At 38.8% G+C, this 24,101-nt stretch overlaps 1 protein-coding gene across 2 annotated transcripts in view; it reads right to left on the bottom strand.

Moving 5' to 3' along the window:
- Nucleotides 1-14,870, bottom strand: part of ORC5 (origin recognition complex subunit 5) — an 81,395-nt gene extending 66,525 nt beyond the window's left edge. Inside the window, exons 1-5 of one of the 2 annotated variants that reach the window (XM_004045996.5) lie at nucleotides 14,619-14,870; nucleotides 10,940-11,032; nucleotides 7,552-7,752; nucleotides 4,521-4,595; nucleotides 1,944-2,055 (exon numbers count right to left, since the gene is read on the bottom strand). In XM_004045996.5, coding sequence (XP_004046044.3) covers nucleotides 1,944-2,055; nucleotides 4,521-4,595; nucleotides 7,552-7,752; nucleotides 10,940-11,032; nucleotides 14,619-14,690 — 553 coding nt within the window. In that variant the 5' untranslated portion in view covers nucleotides 14,691-14,870. The remainder of the gene's footprint in view (nucleotides 1-1,943; nucleotides 2,056-4,520; nucleotides 4,596-7,551; nucleotides 7,753-10,939; nucleotides 11,033-14,618) is intronic. The other variant, XM_055392557.2, reaches the window with a different exon arrangement.
- Between the last annotated feature and the right edge of the window lie 9,231 nt (nucleotides 14,871-24,101).

Here is a 24,101-nt window from a genome sequence, read left to right on the forward strand (position 1 = left end):
AAGCCAAAATAATAATATTTAATATCTGAGGTTTATAATAATAGTTGAGGTTTATAATTAATATAGTATTACATGGTTTATAATAAATATAGAAGTAAAATGTAAGATAACAGCAGTACAAATGTTCTTAGGTAGGAAACTGTAAGTCACTGAAATTTCAGATTGTTATCAGAACATAACTTAATCTATCCAAACTGACACAATAACTAAACCAAAAACCTAATCAAATGCATTATAATCTCTCTAAAGAAAAAATATCCATCATTGAAAGATGAGTAGTCTGCATGAGGTAAAGACCAGAAAACAAGACTTCCAAATTGGGCTCCTAGCCATAACTGCTAAGAGGAGAGCGGTCCTTAAAATCAGACACCATATTCCTGAAAAGGACATGTTTCAAGTTATTACGACAAGGTAACACTAATCACTTAGATAATCTCTTTGCCCTGGTTCCACACTTAACAATAATTTCAACTTATCAATTAATATTCCCCTTCTGAATGGCTTTTTGTCTGACTAGTGTTTTTGCTTAAAAAAAAAAAAACTGAATATGTAAAACCCCCTAAAATTTAATAATCAGAATTTAACTTGGCTCCATTATTATATACTTTGCAAAAATCTATTATCCTATACTCGCTAAAATTAGTAAGACCATTTTATTTACTTTTGTCCTCAAACTTTCATCTATGCTGCTTTGTATCTTTACTTTTTAAATTTTAAATCTATAAATTTAAATTATAGAATTTTAAAAATTTAATTCTATAATTACTTACATTAATTCAACTTGACTGAAATGTATAATATCAACATTTTTTAATAATTTTCTTAAATTCTAAATAATTTTTCAGTACTTAAAATGGGTCATGAAAAAACTGAACTATGAACAGTGCTGACACAGGTACAGAGCCTTTTTTTTTTAAAATAAAATCCTTTATCACTTTTCCTCTTACTCTTTTTTATTTTGGGATTTTTATGGATGAGAAATTAATGACAATAAAGACTCCATCTATTTTGGGTTGCTGTTTAAAAAAAAACTCAGCTAATTAGCTATGACAGAAGGTGTTATTTGACTGCTGTTCTGGTGAAAACAGACAAAAATGTGTTAATCTTAAGGTATGTTTACAGCTGATTAGTTCAGAGGGATAGTGTTAATGAGGCCAAGGTCACGGAATGCTATTTTTTTATAGACTGCTAACCATCTTACACTTCACAGTTATAATCTCTGAATCCCAAGTATCATCTCTGTATGACAGCCCAGTCTTAATCCACAAAGCTATTCAGCAACACAAAAAGCTATTGTGCTCTTCCAAAGACCAAAATCATCAGGATCTATGAAATTTAAGATTAAATAGAGCCCCCAAGAAAATAAGAAACACAAGGGCTGGTAATTGGTACTGTATGAGTTACAGTAGAGAAAATGAGATTTATAAAATCAAAAGATATAAGCACAACATGGTACTTAACCCAAGTATATGGTAAATGAAGATTTCAACACTCTTAATATGCTTTACAAGTCTAGTCTGATTATTTGTACAGATGTCATAATCACAATATATATATACATCTTAATGTAGTGACTAAAAAAACGAAGATACATTAGCACAAATATGAGAGCTGCTCATCCAAAAAAATGTAGTAATTATACAATAACCTCTCACAGTTCCAAAATAAAAATTTTGTAAGTGCAGAAATACAAACATCTTATTTGAGATTGGCAGCAAACCTTAACAGTTTAATACTTTGATATTCCCATTTGAATGGGAATAATACTTTGATATTCCCATTTGAATATCAAATTCCCATTTGAATATCAAATTTATAATTCCCATTTGAATATCAAATGGGAATATCAAAGTATTCCCATTTGAATATGCTAGTTTAATCTTTCAAACAACAAAAACTATTCTCCTGCATATCATTTGCCAAAACAATGTTTTAAGGTTTACCTATGCTGTAATCAGGGAAATATAAGACAAACGGCTCAAAGCATCCAGTATTTGGACGAAACTTTTCCCAAACAATTTCACTGAGAAAGAGAACAGTCACATTTCTGTCAGCCTGTAAAAAGAAATAAAAGTAACTTTGCATTTAAAAATCTTAATCAGAGCAGTATTTCCATTTGGATTTTTCTTTCAAATACATCCCCCCAGAGTTCTAACCTATAACAAATTATTTGCATATTAATAAACCATATTTAGAAAACCTAATCAAAGAGCTCATCCGTTTGCAAACTGTCACACACCCAAGCTGGAGTGCAGTGGCATAATCACAGCTCACTCTGGCCTCAACCTCCTAGGCATAAGTGATCCTCCTATACCTCTCAAGTAGCTGAGGCATGTGCCACCATGCCCAGCTAAATTCTGTATCTTTTGTAAAGACAGGATCTCTCTATGTTGCCCAGGCTGGTCTTGAACTCCTGGACTCAAGCGATCCTCCTGCCTCAGCCTCTCAAAGTGCTGGAATTACAGGGATTAGCCATCATATTGGATCTGATTTTTTAAGAATCTCTGAATTTATTTCTATAGGGGTAAAATAGCATGCCCTAATCACAATCGTAATAACAAATTATTGAATTGTTTTTGCTATAAAAATATGATTATCTAAAAGCATTTTATAAAATCAGTTTAAATATATTGAGAGGCTAAAAAGAAGAAGATATCTATTGGGCAGAAAGATTTTAAATTGGTAATGTTCTCATCTATTCATCTGATAAGTACTTTCAGTATACATGATATCCACCATATTTTAAACTTCCCTTTACTTAGATAAATACTTAACATAAAAAAATGAGAAATGCTTTTGCCAGATTTCTCTTCAATGAAATACATTTTTAAAAATCAAGCATGTTTGCAGAAATGTAAAAACAATTCTCTTTTCCAGTTCAGCTGAGATTACTCTAAATCTTTTAATTTTCTTCAAACAGTTTCTATAATTGAAACTAAAAAACGGTGAAAAGTCCTAATTGCTGTGAAGGGAGGCATGATCACCATTACTGGGCATAAGGAGAAAAAAACAGGGTGATCTACACTGAAAAGGCAAGAAGACAATAATGCACTCTGGATACCAGATGGTGAGTTCTAGAGCAAAGCAACAGGAAATAGTGTATGAGTATGCGAAAACCCACAAATACAAATGAAACAAATAAATAAAAGGAAAGGAAATAGGAAATGAGTAGACATCTACTCAAAGAAGATAGATCTTGAGTCTCAGTAATAAAATGTCAAGAGTTAATGAAACAAAGAACAGCAAGACTGTGTGAGGTTAACTTCCAGAATAGGCCACCAATAGCTACACTTATTATCCTGTCCTCTCTATACCTCTCGTCCCTCAACTATTACTAGAAGTAAACTTCAGGAGTCAGCCTTGGGCACACAGTAATTTCAGTGGCCTCTGTAAACTTCCAGCAGATTCTCAAATTTGAGTAATGTATTTAACTTTGAAAGGCAGAAATGCTTTAAGCACTTCTCCCCAAATATTTACTTTATTATAATATTACTTAATACTTTAATATATACAAACATAAAGTTAGGTAGGTATAAACTGCTTATGCTCAAAGCACTTACAAAATTATAAAACCGAAATAAATTTATAAATACAAACTATAAAACCAACAAAATTTAAATTAATATTAACTGAATATATTGAATAGTATTGTTTTGCTCAAACTAAATCTTTATTCCCTTTGTGAATACGGTGAATACGGTTTCACCTGGAAACAACCACAGCTATTTCCCTCACCAATTTTCCTTATTCAAACTATTACAAAACCCTGTTTCATCTGTGATATTCTTTGGCTTTCACCTGACACAAATGCCTAGTAAGTCCGCCCCTGTCCTTTTCTTATTGGGCCATGACATTCACAGTAGAATTAATTAGTAACCCTTCGCTTAATATTGTTGATAGGTTCTGGGAAACTGTGACTTTAAGCGCAACATATAATGAAACCAACTTTTTTTCCTCAACAATGTTATAATGAAATGATGCTGAAGGTAAGGAAGAACCTGCTGTAGGCTAGTTCACTTAAAGTTGCAATTTCCAAGAATCTACTAAGATGTTAAGTGAGGACTTACTGTACTTTGTGAAGCCAACACAAGAGTAAACTGAAATACAAAAGTAAACTCTGACACCGAGTGGTTATAAGATAGAAATCCAGATGATCCAGAATAGCCATGCTATTCTTATTTTAGATTATCCTTATTTTGAAATGCAAAGAAAATTTTAAAATCCTTAAGATTTTAAAGTCTGGCCCTCTGCCATTTATTCTAGCAACATCTAAAACTTTTAATAGAAAGCAGTGACTTCATAATTACAGAGAAAAAGCTAAAATAATTGAAGAATAAATGCTATCAAATCATCAACTGATTTTACTATGAAAAAACACTGAGCTTTACTGATAAAAGAAATGCAAACTAAAATTATATTAAAATACTAATTCTCACCTATCAAATAGCAAAATGAAAAAATTTTACAACACAATCCATTGATTAAGTTGTGGGGAAAAAGCACTTTCTCACATTACTTACCAATTCTTGTAATCTAAGAAATCCAGGCAAAAGATTTGCTTCCATATCTCTTAGATACTCTGCTTTATCTAGAACCTTTAAAAAACAAAAAAACAAAACAAAAAAAAATGCATTTACAAAGCCTTTACAAAATGACATGATTTGACTATGTCCCCCAAAGTTCATGTGTTGGAACTTAATCCCCAGTGTGGCAGTATTGGGAAGAGGACCTGCATAAAAGATGATTAAGTCATGAGGGCTCTGTCCTCATGAATGAATTAATATTGTTATCAAGGGAGTGGGTTATTGAGAGAATGGCTTTGTTATAAAAGGGACTTCTGCCACCTCTTGCTCTCACTCTCATGCTCTCTTGTACTTCTACCTTTCATCATGAGAGGAGGCAGCAAGAAAGCCCTTGCCAGATGCAGGGACCTCAACCTTTGACTTCCTAACCTCCATAACTGTGAGAAATAAATGTCTTTTCTTCATAAATTACCCAGTCCTTGGTAGTCTGTTATAGCAACTGGGTAACAGGCAGAGGTTGGAACAGGATGGGGGGCTCAGAAGACAGGAAGAAATGGGAAAGTTTGCAACTTCCTAGAGACTTGTTGGATGGCTTTGACCAAAATGTTGATAGTGATATGGACAATGAAGTACAGACTGAGGTGGTCATAGATGGACATGAGGAACTAATTGGGGACAGGGAATAAAAGTGACTCTTGCTATGCTCTAGCAAAGAGAAGGGTGGCATTTTGCCCCTGCCCTAGAGATCTGTGGAACTTTGAACTTGAGAAAGATGATTTAGGGTATCTGGTGGAAGAAATTTCTAAGCAGCAAAGCATTCAACAGGTGACCTGGCTGATTCTGAAAGCATTCAGTCATATGCATTCACAAAGAGATTATCTAAAACTGGAACTTACATTTAAAAGGGAAGCAGAGCATAAAACTTTGGAAAATCTGTGGCCAGACCATGAGGTAGAAAAGAAAAAAACCCATTTTCTGGGAAGAAATTCAAGCCAGCTGCAGAAATGTGCATAAGTAACAAGGAGCCAAACATTAACAGCCAAGACAACGGGGAAAATGTCTCCAAGGTCTTCACGTGGCAGCCCATCCCATTACAGGCCCAGAGGCCTAAGAGGGAAAAATGGTTTTGTGGGCCAGGGCCTTGCTGCTTTGTGCAGTCTCGGAACTTGGTGTCCTGCATCCCCACTCATGGCTAAAAGGGGCCAGCGTATAGCTCAGGCCGTTGCTTCAGAGAGTGCAAGCCCCAAGCCTTGGCGGCTTACATGTGGGGCCTGCAGGTGCACAGAAATCAAGAATTAACGTTTGGGAACCTCTGCCTAGATTTCAGAGGATGTACAGAAATGCCTGGATGTCCAGGCAGAAGTTGGCTGTAGGTGCAGGGCCCTCATGGAGAACCTCTACTACGGCAGTACAGAAGGGGAATGTGGGGTTGGACCCCCAACACAGTGTCCCCACTGGGGCACTGCCTAGTGGAGCTATGAGAAGAGGACCACCATCCTCCAGACCCCAGAATGGCAGATTCAACAGCTTGCACTGTGTGCATGGAAAAGCCACAGATACTCAACGCCAGCCTGTGAAAACAGCAGAGAGGGCAACTGTACCCTGCAAAGCCACAGAGGTGGAGCTGCACGAGGCCGTGGGAGCCCACTCTTGCATCAGTGGGCTGGATGTGAGGCATGGAGCCACAGAGGTCGAGCTGCATGAGGCTGTGGGAGCCCACTCTTCCATCAGTGGGCTGAATGTGAGGCATGGAGTCAAAGGAGATCATTTTGGAACTTCAAAGTTTAATGACTGCCTTATTGGATTGCAGACTTTCTTGGGGCCTACAACCCCTTTGTTTGGGCCAATTTCTCCCATTTGAAAAGGCTGTATTTACCCATTGCCTGTATCTCCATTGTATCTAGGAAGTAACTAACTTACTTTTGATTTTATAGGCTCATAGGTGGAAGGGACTTGCCTTATCTCAGATGAGACTTTGGACTTGGACTTTTGGGCTAATTAAGCTGGAATAAGACTTTGGGAGACTATTGGGAAGCCACAGTTGACTTTGAAATGTGAAACCGACATGAGATTTGGGAGAGGCCAAGTGTGGAATGGTGTGGTCAGGCTTTGTGTCCCCATCCAAATCTCATCTTAACTTGTAATCTCCATAATCTCCATGTGTCAAGGGAGAGACTAGGTGGAGGTAAATGAATCTTGGGGGTGGTTCCCCCATGCTGTTCTTGTGATAGTGAGTTCACATCTGATCTGACAATTTTATAAGGAGCTTCTCCTTCCTTCTACTTTGTGAAGCAGGTGCCTTGCTTCCCCTTTGCCTTCTGCCGATTATAAGTTTCCTGAGGCCTCCCCAGCCACGCTGAACTGCAAGTCAATTAAATCTCTTTCCTTTATAAACTATCCAGTCTTGGGTAGTTCTTATCCAATTCCAAAGATGATCATTTTAACATGTCTTCAGAGTAACCAGGCATATTTGTTGCTCTAAAGTCTTTACTATCTCCTATCCACTCCCTAAGAAATTAAATAAAGGGCTTTAGTATAGTTTTCTAGACCTTCCACGATCTGCCCAACCTATCTTCCAGTCTTCTTTTTCTCCCATCATACTTTATAACCCACTAAAACTAGACTATTTGGTACTCTCTGGCCTCCATTTTCAGCTGCATGCCTTTACTTATATAATTCTACCTGAAATTCCTCTACTTCAATTTCTTCCTAGAATACTCTGATTCATTTAGGTCTGTCTCAAATGCTAATACCTCATGAAGCTGTATTGGACACACACAGTCAATATTTTGCATCTGGTGACAATCACTTATCACATTCTGCATGTAGTCGTATGTATGTGTCATACCTTTTCTATTAAATGAAGCTTCCCTTGGATAAGGAATATATTTAATACATTTCTGTATACTAAAAGCACCTGGCACAGAGCACTGTACATAATGAGACTCAAAACAAATATATGAAAATTGATCTAATAAATTATCAGTTTTCAAGATAAGAGATGATCTAATCAAATGAAATTACTTACAATATATACAGTCTGATCTTTAAGATTTTCAGCTGTGGTTACTTGTTTAAACAAGCGAACAAAGTCATTAAATGTTTCACAGGTTATATCAGTAGAACATCCATCCTCTGAAGAACTAAGGTGATTCAATTTGTTTAAAATCTGTTCCAAAAGCAGCCTCAATGTAAAGCATTCAACACAATTCACAAACACATGTGGGAGCTGAAAACGAAAACCAAAACACTGTAAGTAAAGAAGAAAACACACAAACACAATAATGGCTGTGCTGGATAGTCTCCATTTGCCTTTCTAAATCTATATCCCACCAAACCCACCCCATGCCCCAAGAGCCTGACAGCTACAGAATTACATCACCTGGACTCTCTTATTTTCTGGCTCTGGATGGAGAAGCCAATGGAAAGAACCAGCAGGAGACTAAGGGAGAATGGTGGGAGAGAAGTTTGGATATTGATTTCCTTGACTCCCACCATGACCCCTCAGTGGCCCTAGCTTGGCAGTGGATACTCTTCTACCAAAGATCAAGTTGGACAGCCCCTCTTCTAAGGCTACACCTCTTGTCTGGTTCCAATAACAGCTCCTTTCTATGGTCCCTTCAGGCCTGGAGGTGGTAAAGGCCCTGGTGTACCATCATCCCTTAGTGATTCCCATAAAATTTCCTTTATAAAACTGTCCCTTCATTAAAGTCACTTCAATTATTTCTTTCAGCTTAACATTTCTTTCTTATGGAAATTCAAAGCAAATTTGTATTTTCCTATAAAGAATTCTTATAAAGAAATCAGCCAGGCATGGTGGATCATGTCTGTAATCCCAAGGCTTTGGGTCAGGAGTTCCAGACCAGCCTGGGCAACATGGCGAGACCCTGTCACTATTTAAAAAAAAAAAAAAAAAAAGATATCTAAGCATATTTGAATGTTAAAAATCTTAATAGGAATTTCACACTTATAACTTTAATATAACATCCTTGAATAAACGTTTACTAAGTCAAAAAAAAAAAAAAGAATTTTAAGAGTTAGAAACCATAGCAATCCTCCTACGAGGACTGTAAGCACTAGCTCTTTGCTAGGCATATGGCTCCTGCCTGTAATCCCAGTGCTTTAGGAGGGGTGGGAGAATCATTTGACCCCAGGAGTTCAAGATCAGCCTGGGAAACACAGTGAGACTCTGTTTTTAAAAAAGTAAAAAAAATTAGACAGGCCTGGTGGTGCGCGTCTATAGTCCCAGCTACTTGGGAGGCTGAGGTGGAAGTATCACTTGAGCCCAGGAATTCATGGCTGCAATGAGCTATGATCATACCACTGCACTCCAACCTGGGCAATAGAGCAAGACCCCATTTAAAAACAAAACAAAACAAAAAAAACTAGCCCTTCATTTAAAAAACTATCAAAATATCAACATGAGTTACCTCCAGAAGTAATAAGGTCACAAACGAGACTTGCTCACAAATACAGTCTATCCTCAAAATAAGATCACAAAAGCAGATTCATTCTGAGGAAGATAACTTGTGGCATTTGGCACAAATAATGGAACTGGTAACTATTTTTAGTGATTTTATAAACTTTATCCAATAAGGAGGCTTTTCTTTCTCTGAATAACAGTGTCACTAAAGCCACATTAAACTTACTTGGGGACAGTTTCACCAGTATTTGCTAACTCACTTCTCTCTCACTCCTTTACTGTCCTTTAAGAACAAAAGTCCACAACATCTCTGTTATGAATAGTGTCTTGCTTACGGCATTTGTACTATCCATTACTTTTAAAGGCAGCATATTCTAAGTGACTGTCTGAGTCCCTGTATCAGAAGTAGTAACAATAATCATATATTACACTGATTAAGTAACAGCAGAAACTACAGTGTGATAAAAAATGGAATACAGTCCTTAAATATAAAACTTCCTTATTGGGTTTTATTGCTCTTATTCAACATATATTTTGGGGGCACTTGATTCAGGGGGTTCTGAAATGCAAATGCCTGGACCAAGACCTTGTACACTCAGATTCTGAAGTCCAGTATATAGCCCAGGCATATGTGTTTTTTAAAATGCACAGCTGATCTTTGGGATCAAAAGCTGAAATCCACAACTTAATAAGCTGAAATCCAGAAGTTAATACGTGCCAAGTAATGTGCTTGGTGCTGGGGATAATTTCAAGAAACTCACAATCTAAAGCCAGGGAAACATAAACACAAAATCATAGCTGAGAGGGCTAAATATTATGACAGAATTAAGCACAGGGTGCTAAGGTTGCAAAACGGGGGCATCTGATACAGCCTAGAGGATCAGGAAAGACCTTGTAGAGTATAAGTAGAAGAAAACCTGGCAAAATAAATAAGCATTTGCCAAGCAACAGGAAGAGCGAGTACAGGAAAGCCATTCCAAGTAGGGGAGCAACATGTGCCACGGCTTGAAAGTAAGACAGCAGGAACTGTACACAGTGCAGTATGCTATCCTAAACGTGCATCCTCAGCGCTAGAGGAGGACGGGGCTAGCAAGCCAAAGCCTGTGGGCTAGCCACCTGTTTTTGTACATACTGTTGCTTTGAAACACAGTCATGCCCATTCATATAGAGAATGCCCATGGCTGCTTTCACAATACAGCAGAGTCAAGTAGGTGAGACAGAAACTACGTGGTCCACAAGCACAAAATGTTAGTTATCTGGCCCTTAAGAAAAAGACTGCCCATCTCTGGTTTAGGATATGAAAGGGAGTATGGCAATACTCATCAATAATAGCAGCTAATCTTTATTGAGTGCTTACTACGCACTATGTACTGCAGAAAGCACTTTCCATGTGCTAACATTTAATTCTCTTAATCCCAAATGTTGTCACTATGAGCCAGCTTTGCAGATGGAGAAAGCACTAACTGGTGAATCCAAAAAGGAACATGAGTCTGCCAGACTCCACAGCCCAAACTCTTAACCGCTGTGTTATGAAAGATAAATTCAGCTCATGAAAGGTCTTATACAATGGGCGAATTACTTGAACACTGTCCTGAAGATATTAAGTAAGATTTGCATGGCCTAGCTGCTGGGTGAAGATTGCAAATAAGAGGCTTACAGAAATACATGGAAAAAAAACAATGGTAAATGAAAATCCTAGCAGCAATGGCTAGGATTAAAGGTAGATGGAGACATGATTTTAACAATGTGAAGCAACAGACTAAGTTTATTGATGTGATTTACTAAATGAGGGAAGATGAGGAAAGAGTTAAGAAAGTGCAAGTTTGGACAACTATGTCAATGATAGTAGACCATTCATGGAGAAAGATAATATGGGAAGAAGAGCAATGTAAAGGTGGTATGTTCAATTTTGCATTTGTGGAGATTCACAATTATCAGTACCAATATTATACACTAAAAATGGCAAAGAAATATTTAATATTTTTATTCTTACCTCTAAAGTTTTCAACAACGTTTGTGTTACATAGGTCTTTCCACTAGCAGTATGTCCATAAATAAAAATGGATGGAAAGCTGAAATGATGTCTCTAACGAGAGAAAAGAATAATATGAGGCTGCACATACAAAACAGAAAATAAACACTTATCAACTTGTGAGAAAGTTGTATGTGGAAAAGTAAAATATTCAATCCAAATTCCTAACAGTGAGCATATTGTGGATGCGTCAACACACTTTGAACCTACTTGAATTCAACTCTAAGCACTTTCTTTGTTATGAAATTAAAATTTATGTAACATATTTGGCATATTTTATTATGTACTATTTATATTTTTTATTATTGTACAGGTTTACATATACAAACTAGTATTTTCAACTTCATAGCAGATTTAACAGATTTTTCAAGGATAATTTTGTTCATACTCCATTTTTATATTACTCCTTCTTAAAGACTCTTATCTCCTGCGATGCCACAACTTCACTATACATTTTACTGCTATGAAATAAAGTACATATAATCAAAAGATTAAAAGGAATTTCAAGGGTCCTCATTCTTAGGAAAACTTATAGACTACTTCTGAACTATGCATACTCACTGATGCTGGCATAAATGCATACATTAGATCACATAAAACACTAATAAAATCTGCATAGCATTTATTTTAAAATACATATGTGCAAGATCCTCTTGCAGTACATTAGGTTAGCAGCTTAGAGAAAAGTAAATATTGTCAAAGGTCTCTCTGGTCTAGTTAATACTACAAATACTTATACTTCATTCCTTAAATGAACGCTTTCATTAGATACCTACCAAATGCTGAAAACCATGAGGTACTGAAGAGAACAAATATCAGTAAAAGACATTATCTACTTTGGAGGAAATTATAGTCTACATTTTTAAAATAATTATGGGAAAACTGGATTTTTTAATAATACTCTTTTTTTTTTTGAGATGGAGTCTCACCCTGTCACCCAGGCTGGAGTGCAATGGCGTGACCTTGGCTCACTTCAACCTCTGCCTCCCGGGTTTAAGCGATTCTCCTGCCTCAGCCTCCTGAGTAGCTGGGATTACAGGTGTGTGCCACCACGCCCAGCTAATTTTTGTATTTTTAGTTAAGACGGGGTTTCACCATGTTGGTCAGGCTGGTCTCGAACTCCTGACCTTGTGATCTGCCTGCCTCAGCCTCCCAAAGTGCTGGGATTACAGGTGTGAGCCACTGCGCCTGGCCTATTTTTTAATAATACATTTTTTTAAATAATTACAAGAAAATGGGATTATGCAATTTCTATCAGAAAGTTGTCTCTATTAATTATCATCGATTACAGCAACAGTCACAAACATTTATTACATTCAAGTCACTAAGTTAAACATTTCCTTTTACAAGACAAATCAGGAACTCAGATTTACGCAGGAAAAAGACTTTCTAAATGGCATACAGCTATGGCAAAAGCAGCTCAACTGCTAAAAACAGACTAAAAATTTACTGGAAATGAATAGGTAATGTAATACATGAATCTTTTTCTGAAGTTTATATGTAACAATCATATAAATTAACTGGCCCAAAAATTCTGTCTCAGCAGGGTGCAGTGGCTCAAGCCTGTGATCCCAACACTTTGGGAGGCCAAGGCAGGCAGATCACTTGAGTTCAGGAGTTCGCCTGGGAAATACAGTGAAACCCCATCTCTACAAAAAAACACAAAAATAGCCAGGCTTGGAGGCAAACACCTGTGGTCCCAGCTACTCGGAGGCTGAGGTGGGCGGACTGCTTGAGCCTGGGAGGCAGAGACTGCAGTGAGCCAAGATCATGCCACTGCACTCCAGCCTGGGAAAGAAAGCCAAACCCTGTCTCAAAAAACAAAAACAAAAAATTCTGTCTCAAGAATTAAATGCATGTTGCTGAGTATCTCTGCTATCCATTACATGTTGTTGCCTAATAATACCTTAAACATCTTTTCTATTGTGACCTAGAATTATATTGAACTGTTCCACTGTTATTTAACGTTTCACCTTCATAAATCTCGCTAACATAAACTGCAATAAGCTAGTGCCTGACACAGAAAAGGTGCTCGGTAAATATTTATTTATTGAACAAATAAACGAGTATTCTCAGAAACATGAACCAATTTTTTATATTTCTTTGCTATAGTTCTTTGTATTTCCCACATGCACAGCACCTTGCAGAAAACTGATATTAAAATATTGTTAAACATAATTTTCATTAAAAGCAAAGGTCAAAAACCCTTCTGTGATCCACCACTAAGTCTACTCATCCCTATTTGCCAATCTGCTTTTTCAGCAGGAGCATTTCTGGCTGGAGTGATCTGCGTTCCATAGATGAAATGCAGAGAACATAATCAAGAAAATGCTCCAGTAATAATATAACTATAATTGAAAGCAGTATAAATAGAAAATTAATTGAAGATGCAGTTGTTGACCTCTAACTTCCCTAAATAATGCACCCCTTTAGACAGAGGGTAGTACTTTTCCACTAATGAGTCACAGGCCACCTCAAATTGCCATGCAATATTTCTAGTTGGATGAAAGTACAGTCACCTGTACATTCAAAGATGGACCACATATACAACAGTGGTCTCATAAGATTATAATACCCTATTTTCACTGTACCTTTTCTATGTTTAGATACTTTTAGATGCAGACTTATCACTGTGTTACAACTGCCTATAGTATTCAGTATAGTAGCACCGCTGTAGAGGTTTATAGCCTAGGAGGAATAGGCTACACCATACAGCCTAGGTGTATAGCAGGCTACCTCATCTAGGTTTGTGTAAATACACTTTCTGATATTCACAGGGATTAAATTGCCTAACGATGCATTTCTCAGGACGTATCCCCCTCATTAAGTGGCAGCAACGCATGACTGTACTTAAAAAACCAAACCAGAAGATGGGGGTATGAGTATGACCCTAAATTCTCATTCACTGTCTTCGCAGGTAAGATCCAAGTTTGACTAATTCCAATTCTGATTGAGTCTGAATCAAAAAGCACATCAAAGACCACCAGAAAATAGTCAAAAATAGGTTAAATTTTGAATTGGTGAACGCTACCCTCTGCCTATTGAAAGGACTCCCTACGTATCCATGTTCATCCAGACAAGACAAACTCCTCTCTAGGGCATCCTGTGAACTATCAGTTAAGGAGAAAAGTTTACCCTAGACCTCTTCGGGACTGTTACAATTCTGGAAAAGCCAGTAAATTTTTAAACCTGAAGCATTGCTTTGGCCCTTAGTGGCCTTGAAAGCAACCACCTCTCTACACTTGACTCACTCCAACTACCGCACAGAAACGTGTGAACTTACATTTGAATAAATAACACCCTGCAAACACATCTGTTACATAAATGTCATCGGGTTGGGGTAAGATAATAAGCAACTTCTAGGAGCTAATGTGGGCAAACTTCTGAAAAGTGTGGCGTGTTTCAAACACGTCTTAGGCAACGTCCTATAGTGCAGGCCGGTCCTTCTCAGACAGTATCCTCTTCAATATTCGGAAGAGACTGTGGGTGAAGGTGCAGTACAGAACCACAACACCCCTATTTAACGTAAAAACGGCCTTTTGGCCCTCAATCCAAACACGAAAAAACAAATATTGGAACAGGTCGCAAGACTACCGAAACGTCTGCCTCCAGGATCTGGAAGACAGTTTAACTACAATACCTCTCCAAACAAGGACTGCAAGATGGACACTTGAGACTCGCGACAAAGCACCACGTTTTCCAAGTGGGGCATTCTGGCGGGCACCACCGCAGAGGCCAGTGCGGCCAGCCCACAGGACCCTTGCACAAGACTGAGTCTCTCCCGAGTCTGGCGGCCCACGCTCCCGCCGGAAACCGGACCCGCAGCGTCGTGGGAGGAGCCGGGGCTGCCGGGCTGCGGCGTGACGGCAGCGCGTACGCCGAGCGTCGCCGCCGCTCTAGTCTCAGGGCCGGAACCATCCTCTTCTCGCTGGTCCTGTGCGCGCCGGGGTTTTGCCGATTCTTCGGCTTGGTGGGGATTTGGGGCTGACGCTTTTTCCACTCAAAGGCTGAGAAGACGACATGGAGATGGGCGAATAGGGAAGGGGTGGAAGGGGTTAAGGGGGTCCCGTGGGCCTCCAATGACCCCTGAACCCCGTGCCTTTAGTTTTCCCGGCTGGAAGCCCCAAGTTTAGAAACCTTGAGTGCCTAAGAAGACGGACCCGGAGCTGGGGCCCTTAGAGGGACGTGGAAGGCGGACTTAGAAGACTAATATTGTCAAAAGATGTTTTTGTTGTTTTTTTTTTTCCTGACGACGTTGTGGGAAATTAGTGGCATTGAGTACAAAACAGGGTGTAATGGGGTTTAATGCACAGCTTGGAATTACTATTTTTTGTACAAGCTTTAAACCAGATGTGGAAAGCCTCTCAATCCTAATGGGATGAAGTCGCAGTGTGTGTTGGTGAGGGTGATAGTAAAAATAATGCTACTTTTAGCATTAGCCTTTCACGTGTATTTATTTGTGAGGCACCTACTAGCAACTAAACACTAGAAGATTCTGGAAATAAGATACAGAAGTAGGCAAGTGCGTGGTGGAAAGAGAGCTTGGCGTCCTGAAACCCCTGGGTTGGGACCACTGACTGACTCAACTGCTGAATAGGGGAACTTTGGAATAGTTGAGCCTCAACTTCCTTATCTATAAAATAGGGATAATACTGGCTAGGTTATTGCTAGGAGTAGAAGATCCTGTACATACTACCTGTTATACATAAATTTAAATTGTGGACTTCAATCTGCCCATAGATTGTAGATCAGTCTTAGATTTGTGATGGTCAAAAGGATCTTTTGAGAGCTGTGGTATATAACGTATTAGCTAGTCAAAATAGTATTTTCACAGCAACAATTCAAAAGCATTTGCCCAGGTACTTTTTAATAGAGAATTCTAAAGGTTATAATGGGACCACCCATTAAATTTCAATGTCTCCAAGGGAAGCTGGCCTCTGATACTCTCCCAAGACTGTTATACATCCGTAACATACTGTGCATATAAGGTATACATATATTATAATCATAACACTACATCTTTATAGCATTCAATAAAACTGACTAAACTGTCTAAAATGTTAGTCTCCCTCTCTATATACTTTATGAGGGCAGGAAACACTGTCTTCACAGTTCAATTTCCAGCATACACAGTTAACGCCTGGCAGTTACATAATAAAGATAATTGTTGATCTGAGAAAACATGCCTTACCATCTGGATGATTTAGGATGGCTTCTCAGAGGAGAGAACCTGGAAGCTGAGGCTGAAGAAAAGATTCACCTGTGAGACCAAGAATGAAATTATAAACAAAAGAATGTAAAGACAAAAAGGGACAAATGGGCAATCCCATACCTGAAACTAGCAAATAGTTTTTATATATAAACCTGGAGAGTAGTAGGAGGTCAGGCTGGGGACCAATAAAGAATTGTAGGCAGAGAAGCAAATGTTGAGATTTGACTTAGAAATATCCCTTCTGGCTACAGTGTGGAAAGTGGAATCAATTTCATTTGTTGAAACGACTATTGCAGTCTCCCAAACAGTGAATAATAATGGCCTCGATAGGCAGCCAAGATGGCCGAATAGGAACAGCTCCGGTCTAAAGCTCCCAGCATGAGTGACGCAGAAGACGGGTGATTTCTGCATTTCCATCTGCGGCACTGGGTTCATCTCACTATGGAGTGCCAGACACTGGGCGCAGGACAGTGGGTGCAGCACACCGTGCACGAGCCGAAGCAGGGCGAGGCATTGCCTCACTCAGGAAGCGCAAGGGATCAGGGAGTTCCCTTTCCTAGTCAAAGAAAGGGGTGACACACGGCATCTGGAAAATCGGGTCACTCACACCCTAATACTGTGCTTTTCTGACGGGCTTAAAAAACGGCACACCAGGAGATTATATCCCACACATGGCTCGGAGGGTCCTACGCCCAGGGAGTCTCGCTGATTGCTAGCACAGCAGTCTGAGATCAAACTGCAAGGCGGCAGCGAGGCTGGGGGAGGGGCGCCCGCCATTGCCCAGGTTTGCTTAGGTAAACAAAGCAGCCAGGAAGCTGGAACTAGGTGGAGCCCACCACAGCTCAAGGAGGACTGCCTGCCTCTGTAGGCTCCACCTCTGGGGGCAGGGCACAGACAAACAAAAAGACAGCAGTAACCTCTGCAGACTTAAATGTCCCTGTCTGACAGCTTTGAAGAGAGCAGTGGTTCTCCCAGCATGCAGCTGGAGATCTGAGAATGGGCAGACTGCCTCGTCAAGTAGGTCCCTGACCCCTGACCCCCAAGCAGCCTAACTGGGAGGCACCCCCCAGTAAGGGCAGACTGACACCTCACATGGCCAGGTACTCCTCTGAGACAAAACTTCCAGAGGAACGAGCAGACAGCAGCTTCACAGTTCACGAGAATCTGCTGTTCTGCAGCCACTGCTACTGATACCCAGGCAAACAGGGTCTGGAGTGGTCCTCTAGCAAACTCCAACAGACCGGCAGCTGAGGGTCCTGTCTGTTAGAAGGAAAACTAACAAACAGAAAGGACATCCACACCAAAAACCCATCTGTACATCACCAGCATCAAAGACCAAAAGTAGATAAAACCACAAAGATGGGGAAAAAACAGAGCAGAAAAACTGGAAACTCTAAAAAGCAGAGTGCCTCTCCTCCTCCAAAGGAACGCAGTTCCTCACCAGCAACGGAACAAAGCTGGGCGGAGAATGACTTTGACGAGTTGAGAGAAGAAGGCTTCAGATGATCAAACTGCTCACTCCGAGCTACAGGAGGAAATTCAAACCAAAGGCAAAGAGGTTAAACACTTTGAAAAAAATTTAGACGAATGTATAACTAGAATAACCAATACAGAGAAGTGCTTAAAGGAGCTGATGGAGCTGAAAGCCAAGGCTTGAGAACTACGTGAAGAATGCAGAAGCCTCAGGAGCCAATGCGATCAACTGGAAGAAAGGGTATCAGTGATGGAAGATGAAATGCATGAAATGAAGCGAGAAGGGAACTTTAGAGAAAAAAGAATAAAAAGAAACGAACAAAGCCTCCAAGAAATATGGGACTGTGTGAAAAGACCAAATCTACGTCTGATTGGTGTACCTGAAAGTGACGGGGAGAATGGAACCAAGTTGGAAAACACTCTGCAAGATATTATCCAGGAGAACTTCCCCAATCTAGCAAGGCAGGCCAATATTCACATTCAGGAAATATAGAGAATGCCACAAAGATACTCCTTGAGAAGAGCAACTCCAAGACACATAATTGTCAGATTCACCAAAGTTGAAATGAAGGAAAAAATGTTAAGGGCAGCCAGAGAGAAAGATAGGGTTACCAACAAAGGGAAGCCCATCAGACTAACAGCTGATCTCTCAGCAGAAACTCTGCATGCCAGAAGAGAGTGGGGGCCAATATTCAACATTCCTAAAGAAAAGAATTTTCAACCCAGAATTTCATATCCAGCCAAACTAAGCTTCATAAGTGAAGGAGAAATAAAATCCTTTACAGATAAGCAAATGCTGACAGATTTTGTCACCACCAGGCCTGCCCTAAAAGAGCTCCTGAAGGAAGCACTAAACGTGGAAAGGAACAACCGGTACCAGCCACTGCAAAATCATGCCAAAATGTAAAGACCATCGAGGGTAGGAAAAACTGCATCAACTAATGAGCAAAATAACCAGCTAACATCATAATGACAAGATCAAATTCACACATAACAATATTAACTTTAAATGTAAATGGACTAAATGCTCCAATTAAAAGACACAGACTGGCAAATTGGATAAAGAGTCAAGACCCATCAGTGTGCTGTATTCAGGAAACCCATCTCACGTGCAGAGACACACATAGGCTCAAAATAAAGGGATGGAGAAAGCTCTACCAAGCAAATGGAAAACAAAAAAAAAAAAACCTAGTCTCTGATAAAACAGACTTTAAACCAACAAAGATCAAAAGAGACAAAGAAGGACATTACATAATGGTAAAGGGATCAATTCAACAAGAAGAGCTAACTATCCTAAATATATATGCACCCAATACAGGAGCACCCAGATTCATAAAGCAAGTCCTGAGTGACCTATGAAGAGACCTAGACTCCCACACAATAATAATGGGAGACTTTAACACCCCACTGTCAACATTAGACAGATCAACGAGACAGAAAGTTAACAAGGATACCCAGGAATTGAACTCAGCTCTGCACCAAGCGGACCTAATAGACATCTACAGAACTCTCCACCCGAAATCAACAGAATATATATTTTTTTCAGCACCACATCACACCTATTCCAAAATTGACCACATAGTTGGAAGTAAAGCTCTCCTCAGCAAATGTAAAAGAACAGAAATTATAACAAATTGTCTCTCAGACCACAGTGCAATCAAACTAGAACTCAGGATTAAGAAACTCACTCAAAACCACTCAACTACATGGAAACGGAACAACCTGCTCCTGAATGACTACTGGGTACATAACGAAATGAAGGCAGAAATAAAGATGTTCTTTGAAACCAACGAGAACAAAGACACAACATACCAGAATCTCTGGGACACAGTCAAAGCAGTGTGTAGAGGGAAATTTATAGCACTAAATGCCCACAAGAGAAAGCAAGAAAGATCTAAAATTGACACCCTAACATCACAATGAAAAGAACTAGAAAAGCAAGAGCAAACACATTCAAAAGCTAGCAGAAGGCAAGAAATAACTAAAATCAGAGCAGAACTGAAGGAAATAGAGACACAAAAAACCCTTCAAAAAATTAATGAATCCAGGAGCTAGTTTTTTGAAAGGATCAACAAAATTGATAGACCGCTAGCAAGACTAATAAAGAAGAAAAGAGAGAAGAATCAAATAGACGCAATAAAAAATGATAAAGGGGATATCACCACCAATCCCACAGAAATACAAACTACCATCAGAGAATACTACAAACACCTCTTTGCAAATAAACTAGAAAATCGAGAAGAAATGGATAAATTCCTTGACACATACACCCTCCCAAGACTAAACCAGGAAGAAGTTGAATCTCTGAATAGACCAATAACAGGATCTGAAATTGTGGCAATAATCAATAGCTTACCAACCAAAAAGAGTCCAGGACCAGATGGATTCACAGCCAAATTCTACCAGAGGTATAAGGAGGAACTGGTACCACTCCTTCTGAAACTATTCCAATCAATAGAAAAAGAGGGAATCCTCCCTAACTCATTTTATGAGGCCAGCATCATCCTGATACCAAAACCAGGCAGAGACACAACCAAAAAAGAGAATTTTAGACCAATATTCTTGATGAACATTAATGCAAAAATCCTCAATAAAATACTGGCAAACTGAATCCAGCAGCACATCAAAAAGCTTATCCACCATGATCAAGTGGGCTTCATCCCTGGGATGCAAGGCTGGTTCAATATATGCAAATCAATAAATGTAATCCAGCATATAAACAGAACCAAAGACAAAAACCACATGATTATCTCAATAGATGCAGAAAAGGCCTTTGACAAAATTCAACAACCCTTCATGCTAAAAACTGTCAATAAATTAGGTATTGATGAGACGTATCTCAAAATAATAAGAACTATCTATGACAAGCCCACAGCCAATATCATACTGAATGGGCAAAAACTGGAAGCATTCCCTTTGAAAACTGGCACAAGACAGGGATGCCCTCTCTCACCACTCCTATTCAACATAGTGTTGGAAGTTCTGGCCAGGGCAATTAGGCAGGAGAAGGAAATAAAGGGTATTCAATTAGGAAAAGAGGAAGTCAAATTGTCCCTGTTTGCAGATGACATGATTGGATATCTAGAAAACCCCATCGTCTCAGTCCAAAATCTCTTTGAGCTGATAAGCAACTTCAGCAAAGTCTCAGGATACAAAATCAATGTACAAATATCACAAGCATTCTTATACACCAATAACAGACAAACAGAGCGCCAAATCATGAGTGAACTCCCATTCACAATTGCTTCAAAGAGAATAAAATACCTAGGAATCCACCTTACAAGGGACGTGAAGGACCTCTTCAAGGAAAACTACAAACCACTGCTCAGTGAAATAAAAGAGGATACAAACAAATCGAAGAACATTCCATGCTCATGGGTAGGAAGAATCAATATCGTGAAAATGGCCATACTGCCCAAGGTAATTTACAGATTCAATGCCATCCCCATCAAGTTACCAATGACTTTCTTCACAGAATTGGAAAAAACCACCTTAAAGTCATATGGAATCAAAAAAGAGCCTGCATCGCCAAGTCAATCCTAAGCCAAAAGAACAAAGCTGGAGGCATCACGCTACCTGACTTCAAACTATACTACAAGGCTACAGTAACCGAAACAGTATGGTACTGGTACCAAAACAGAGATATAGATCAATGGAACAGAACAGAGCCCTCAGAAATAACGCCGCATATCTACAACTATCTGATCTTTGACTAACCTGTGAAAAACAAGCAATGAGGAAAGGATTCCCTATTTAATAAATGGTGCTGGGAAAACTGGCTAGCCATATGTAGAAAGCTGAAACTGGATCCCTTCCTTACACCTTATACAAAAATTAATTCAACATGGATTAAAGACTTAAACGTTAGACCTAAAACCATAAAAACCCTAGAAGAAAACCAGGCATTACCATTCAGGACATAGGCATGGGCAAGGACTTCATGTCTAAAACACCAAACAGAATGGCAACAAAAGCCAAAATTGACAAATGGGATCTTATTAAACTAAAGAGCTTCTGCACAGCAAAAGAAACTACCATCAGAGTGAACAGGCAACCTACAAAATGGGAGAAAATTTTCACAACCTACTCATCTGACAAAGAGCTAATATCCAGAATCTACAGTGAACTCAAACAGATTTACAAGAAAAAAACAAACAACTCCATCAAAAAGTGGGTGAAGGACATGAACAGACACTTCTCAAAAGAAGACATTTATGCAGCCAAAACACATGAAAAAATGCTCACCATCACTGGCCATCAGAGACATGCAAATCAAAACCACAATGAGATACCATCTCACACCAGTTAGAATGGCAATCATTAAAAAGTCAGGAAGCAACAGGTGCTGGAGAGGATGTGGAGAAATAGGAACACTTTTACACTGTTTGTGGGACTGTAAAACTAGTTCAACCCTTGTGGAAGTCAGTGTGGCGATTCCTCAGGGATCTGGAACTAGAAATACCATTTGACCCAGCCATCCCATTACTGGGTATATACCCAAAGGACTATAAATCATGCTGCTATAAAGACACATGACCACATATGTTTATTGCGGCTCTATTCACAATAGCAAAGACTTGGAACCAACCCGAATGTCCAACCATGATAGACTGGATTAAGAAAATGTGGCACATATATACCATGGAATACTATGCAGCCATAAAAAATGATGAGTTCATGTCCTTTGTAGGGACATGGATGAAATTGGAAATCATCATTCTCAGTAAACTATCGCAAGAACAAAAAACCAAACACCGCATGTTCTGACTCATAGGTGGGAATTGAACAATGAGAACACATGGACACAGGAAGGGGAACATCACACTCTGGGGACTGTGGTGGGGTCTGGGGCGGGGGAAGGGATAGCACTGGGAGATATACCTCATGCTAAATGACGAGTTAATGGGTGCAGCACACCAGCATGGCACATGTATACATATGTAACTAACCTGCACATTGTGCACATGTACCCTAAAACTTAAAGTATAATTTTAAAAAATGGCCTTTATAAACAATGGGAATAGGTGAGAGGGAATGGTAGTTAAAGTTTATTAAACATAATGTGGCTGACACTGTGATAGATATATTACTCCCATTTAAATTTTAACAATATTATAATAGAGATACCATTCTTGTTTCACATTTGGAAAAACCAGCTGGATTAGGTAATTTATCCAAAGGTTTATAGTTCGTAATTACTTGAACTTAGATCTGGTTAATCCTAAAGCCCTTAATCTTTTTACTACCCCATACTGAGAATGGGCTAAGTCTGAGAGAAATTTAGAAGTATATTTTGTAGAACTCAGTAGCTGTTTGTAAGAGATGGAAGGAGGAGTCGTAGAGACTAGCATTTAGGTTTCTGACATAGATGATTTTAGGTTTTGCCAGTAGTGAAATAAAAAATAAGGAATACAGATGAAAAGCCAGATGGAAAAATAAGGAGCCGGTTTATAGATTCAGTTTTATCTTTATGGGATAAGAAATGACCCAAGTGAGTTTGTTATATTAAATTAGAAGTGTCTGCAAAACAACCAGATAAAGAAGTCCAGTAAAAATGGGATCTGTAGCTTGAGAGAGAAGGGCCCGGAGAAGGAGACACAGAAATATATACATATAGGTAGTATATAGGTAGTTGAGCCAGTCATCTAAATGAGATTATTCATGGGTGTTTGTTTCATGGATTTCATGGAATTATTTGAAAGTAATTAACTAGAACTAGGGAATAGAAGGGAATTTTCTCAACTGGATAAAGAGCATCTATGAAAAAAACTACAGCTAATATCATAATTAATCATGAAATACTAATGCATTCCCCCCTACATTCAGGGACAAGGCAAGGGTGTCTGTTCTCACTCCTCTGTGCAACATTGTACTGGAGGTTGTAACCAGTGCAATAAGAAAAAGAAATTAAATGCACCCAGATTTGAAAGAAAAAAAAACGAATTTACTTACAGACAACATGATTGTTATGTAGAAAATCTGATGGATTCTACAAAAAAGTTTCTAGAACTAATAAGTGAGCTTTGCAAGGTTTCAAGGTGCAAGATTAACATAGAAAAATAGTATTTCTATGTACTAGCAATAAGCGATTGGGAGTTGAATTTTAAAATAACAGCACAATTTCAATAGCATCAAAAATTATTAAATACTGAAGAATAAATCTGACACATGTAAGACTTGCACACTGAAAACTACAAAATATTACTGAGAGAAATTAAAGAAGACATTATTTTAAAATATAGAGGTATCATGTTTAAGACTCAGACTCAATTTTGTTAAAATTTGTCACTTTTACCCCAAATTGATGTGTAGATTCAACACAATCCCAGTAAAAATCTTAGTGTGCTCTCTCTCTCTCTCTTTTTTTTTTTTTCGCAGAAAATGACAATTTAAAAATAGGCTTGGCCAGGTAAACTGGCTCACACCTGTAATCCCAAC

Source organism: Gorilla gorilla, chromosome 6 (assembly GCF_029281585.2).
Source record: "Gorilla gorilla gorilla isolate KB3781 chromosome 6, NHGRI_mGorGor1-v2.1_pri, whole genome shotgun sequence".
NCBI lineage: Eukaryota > Metazoa > Chordata > Mammalia > Primates > Hominidae > Gorilla > Gorilla gorilla.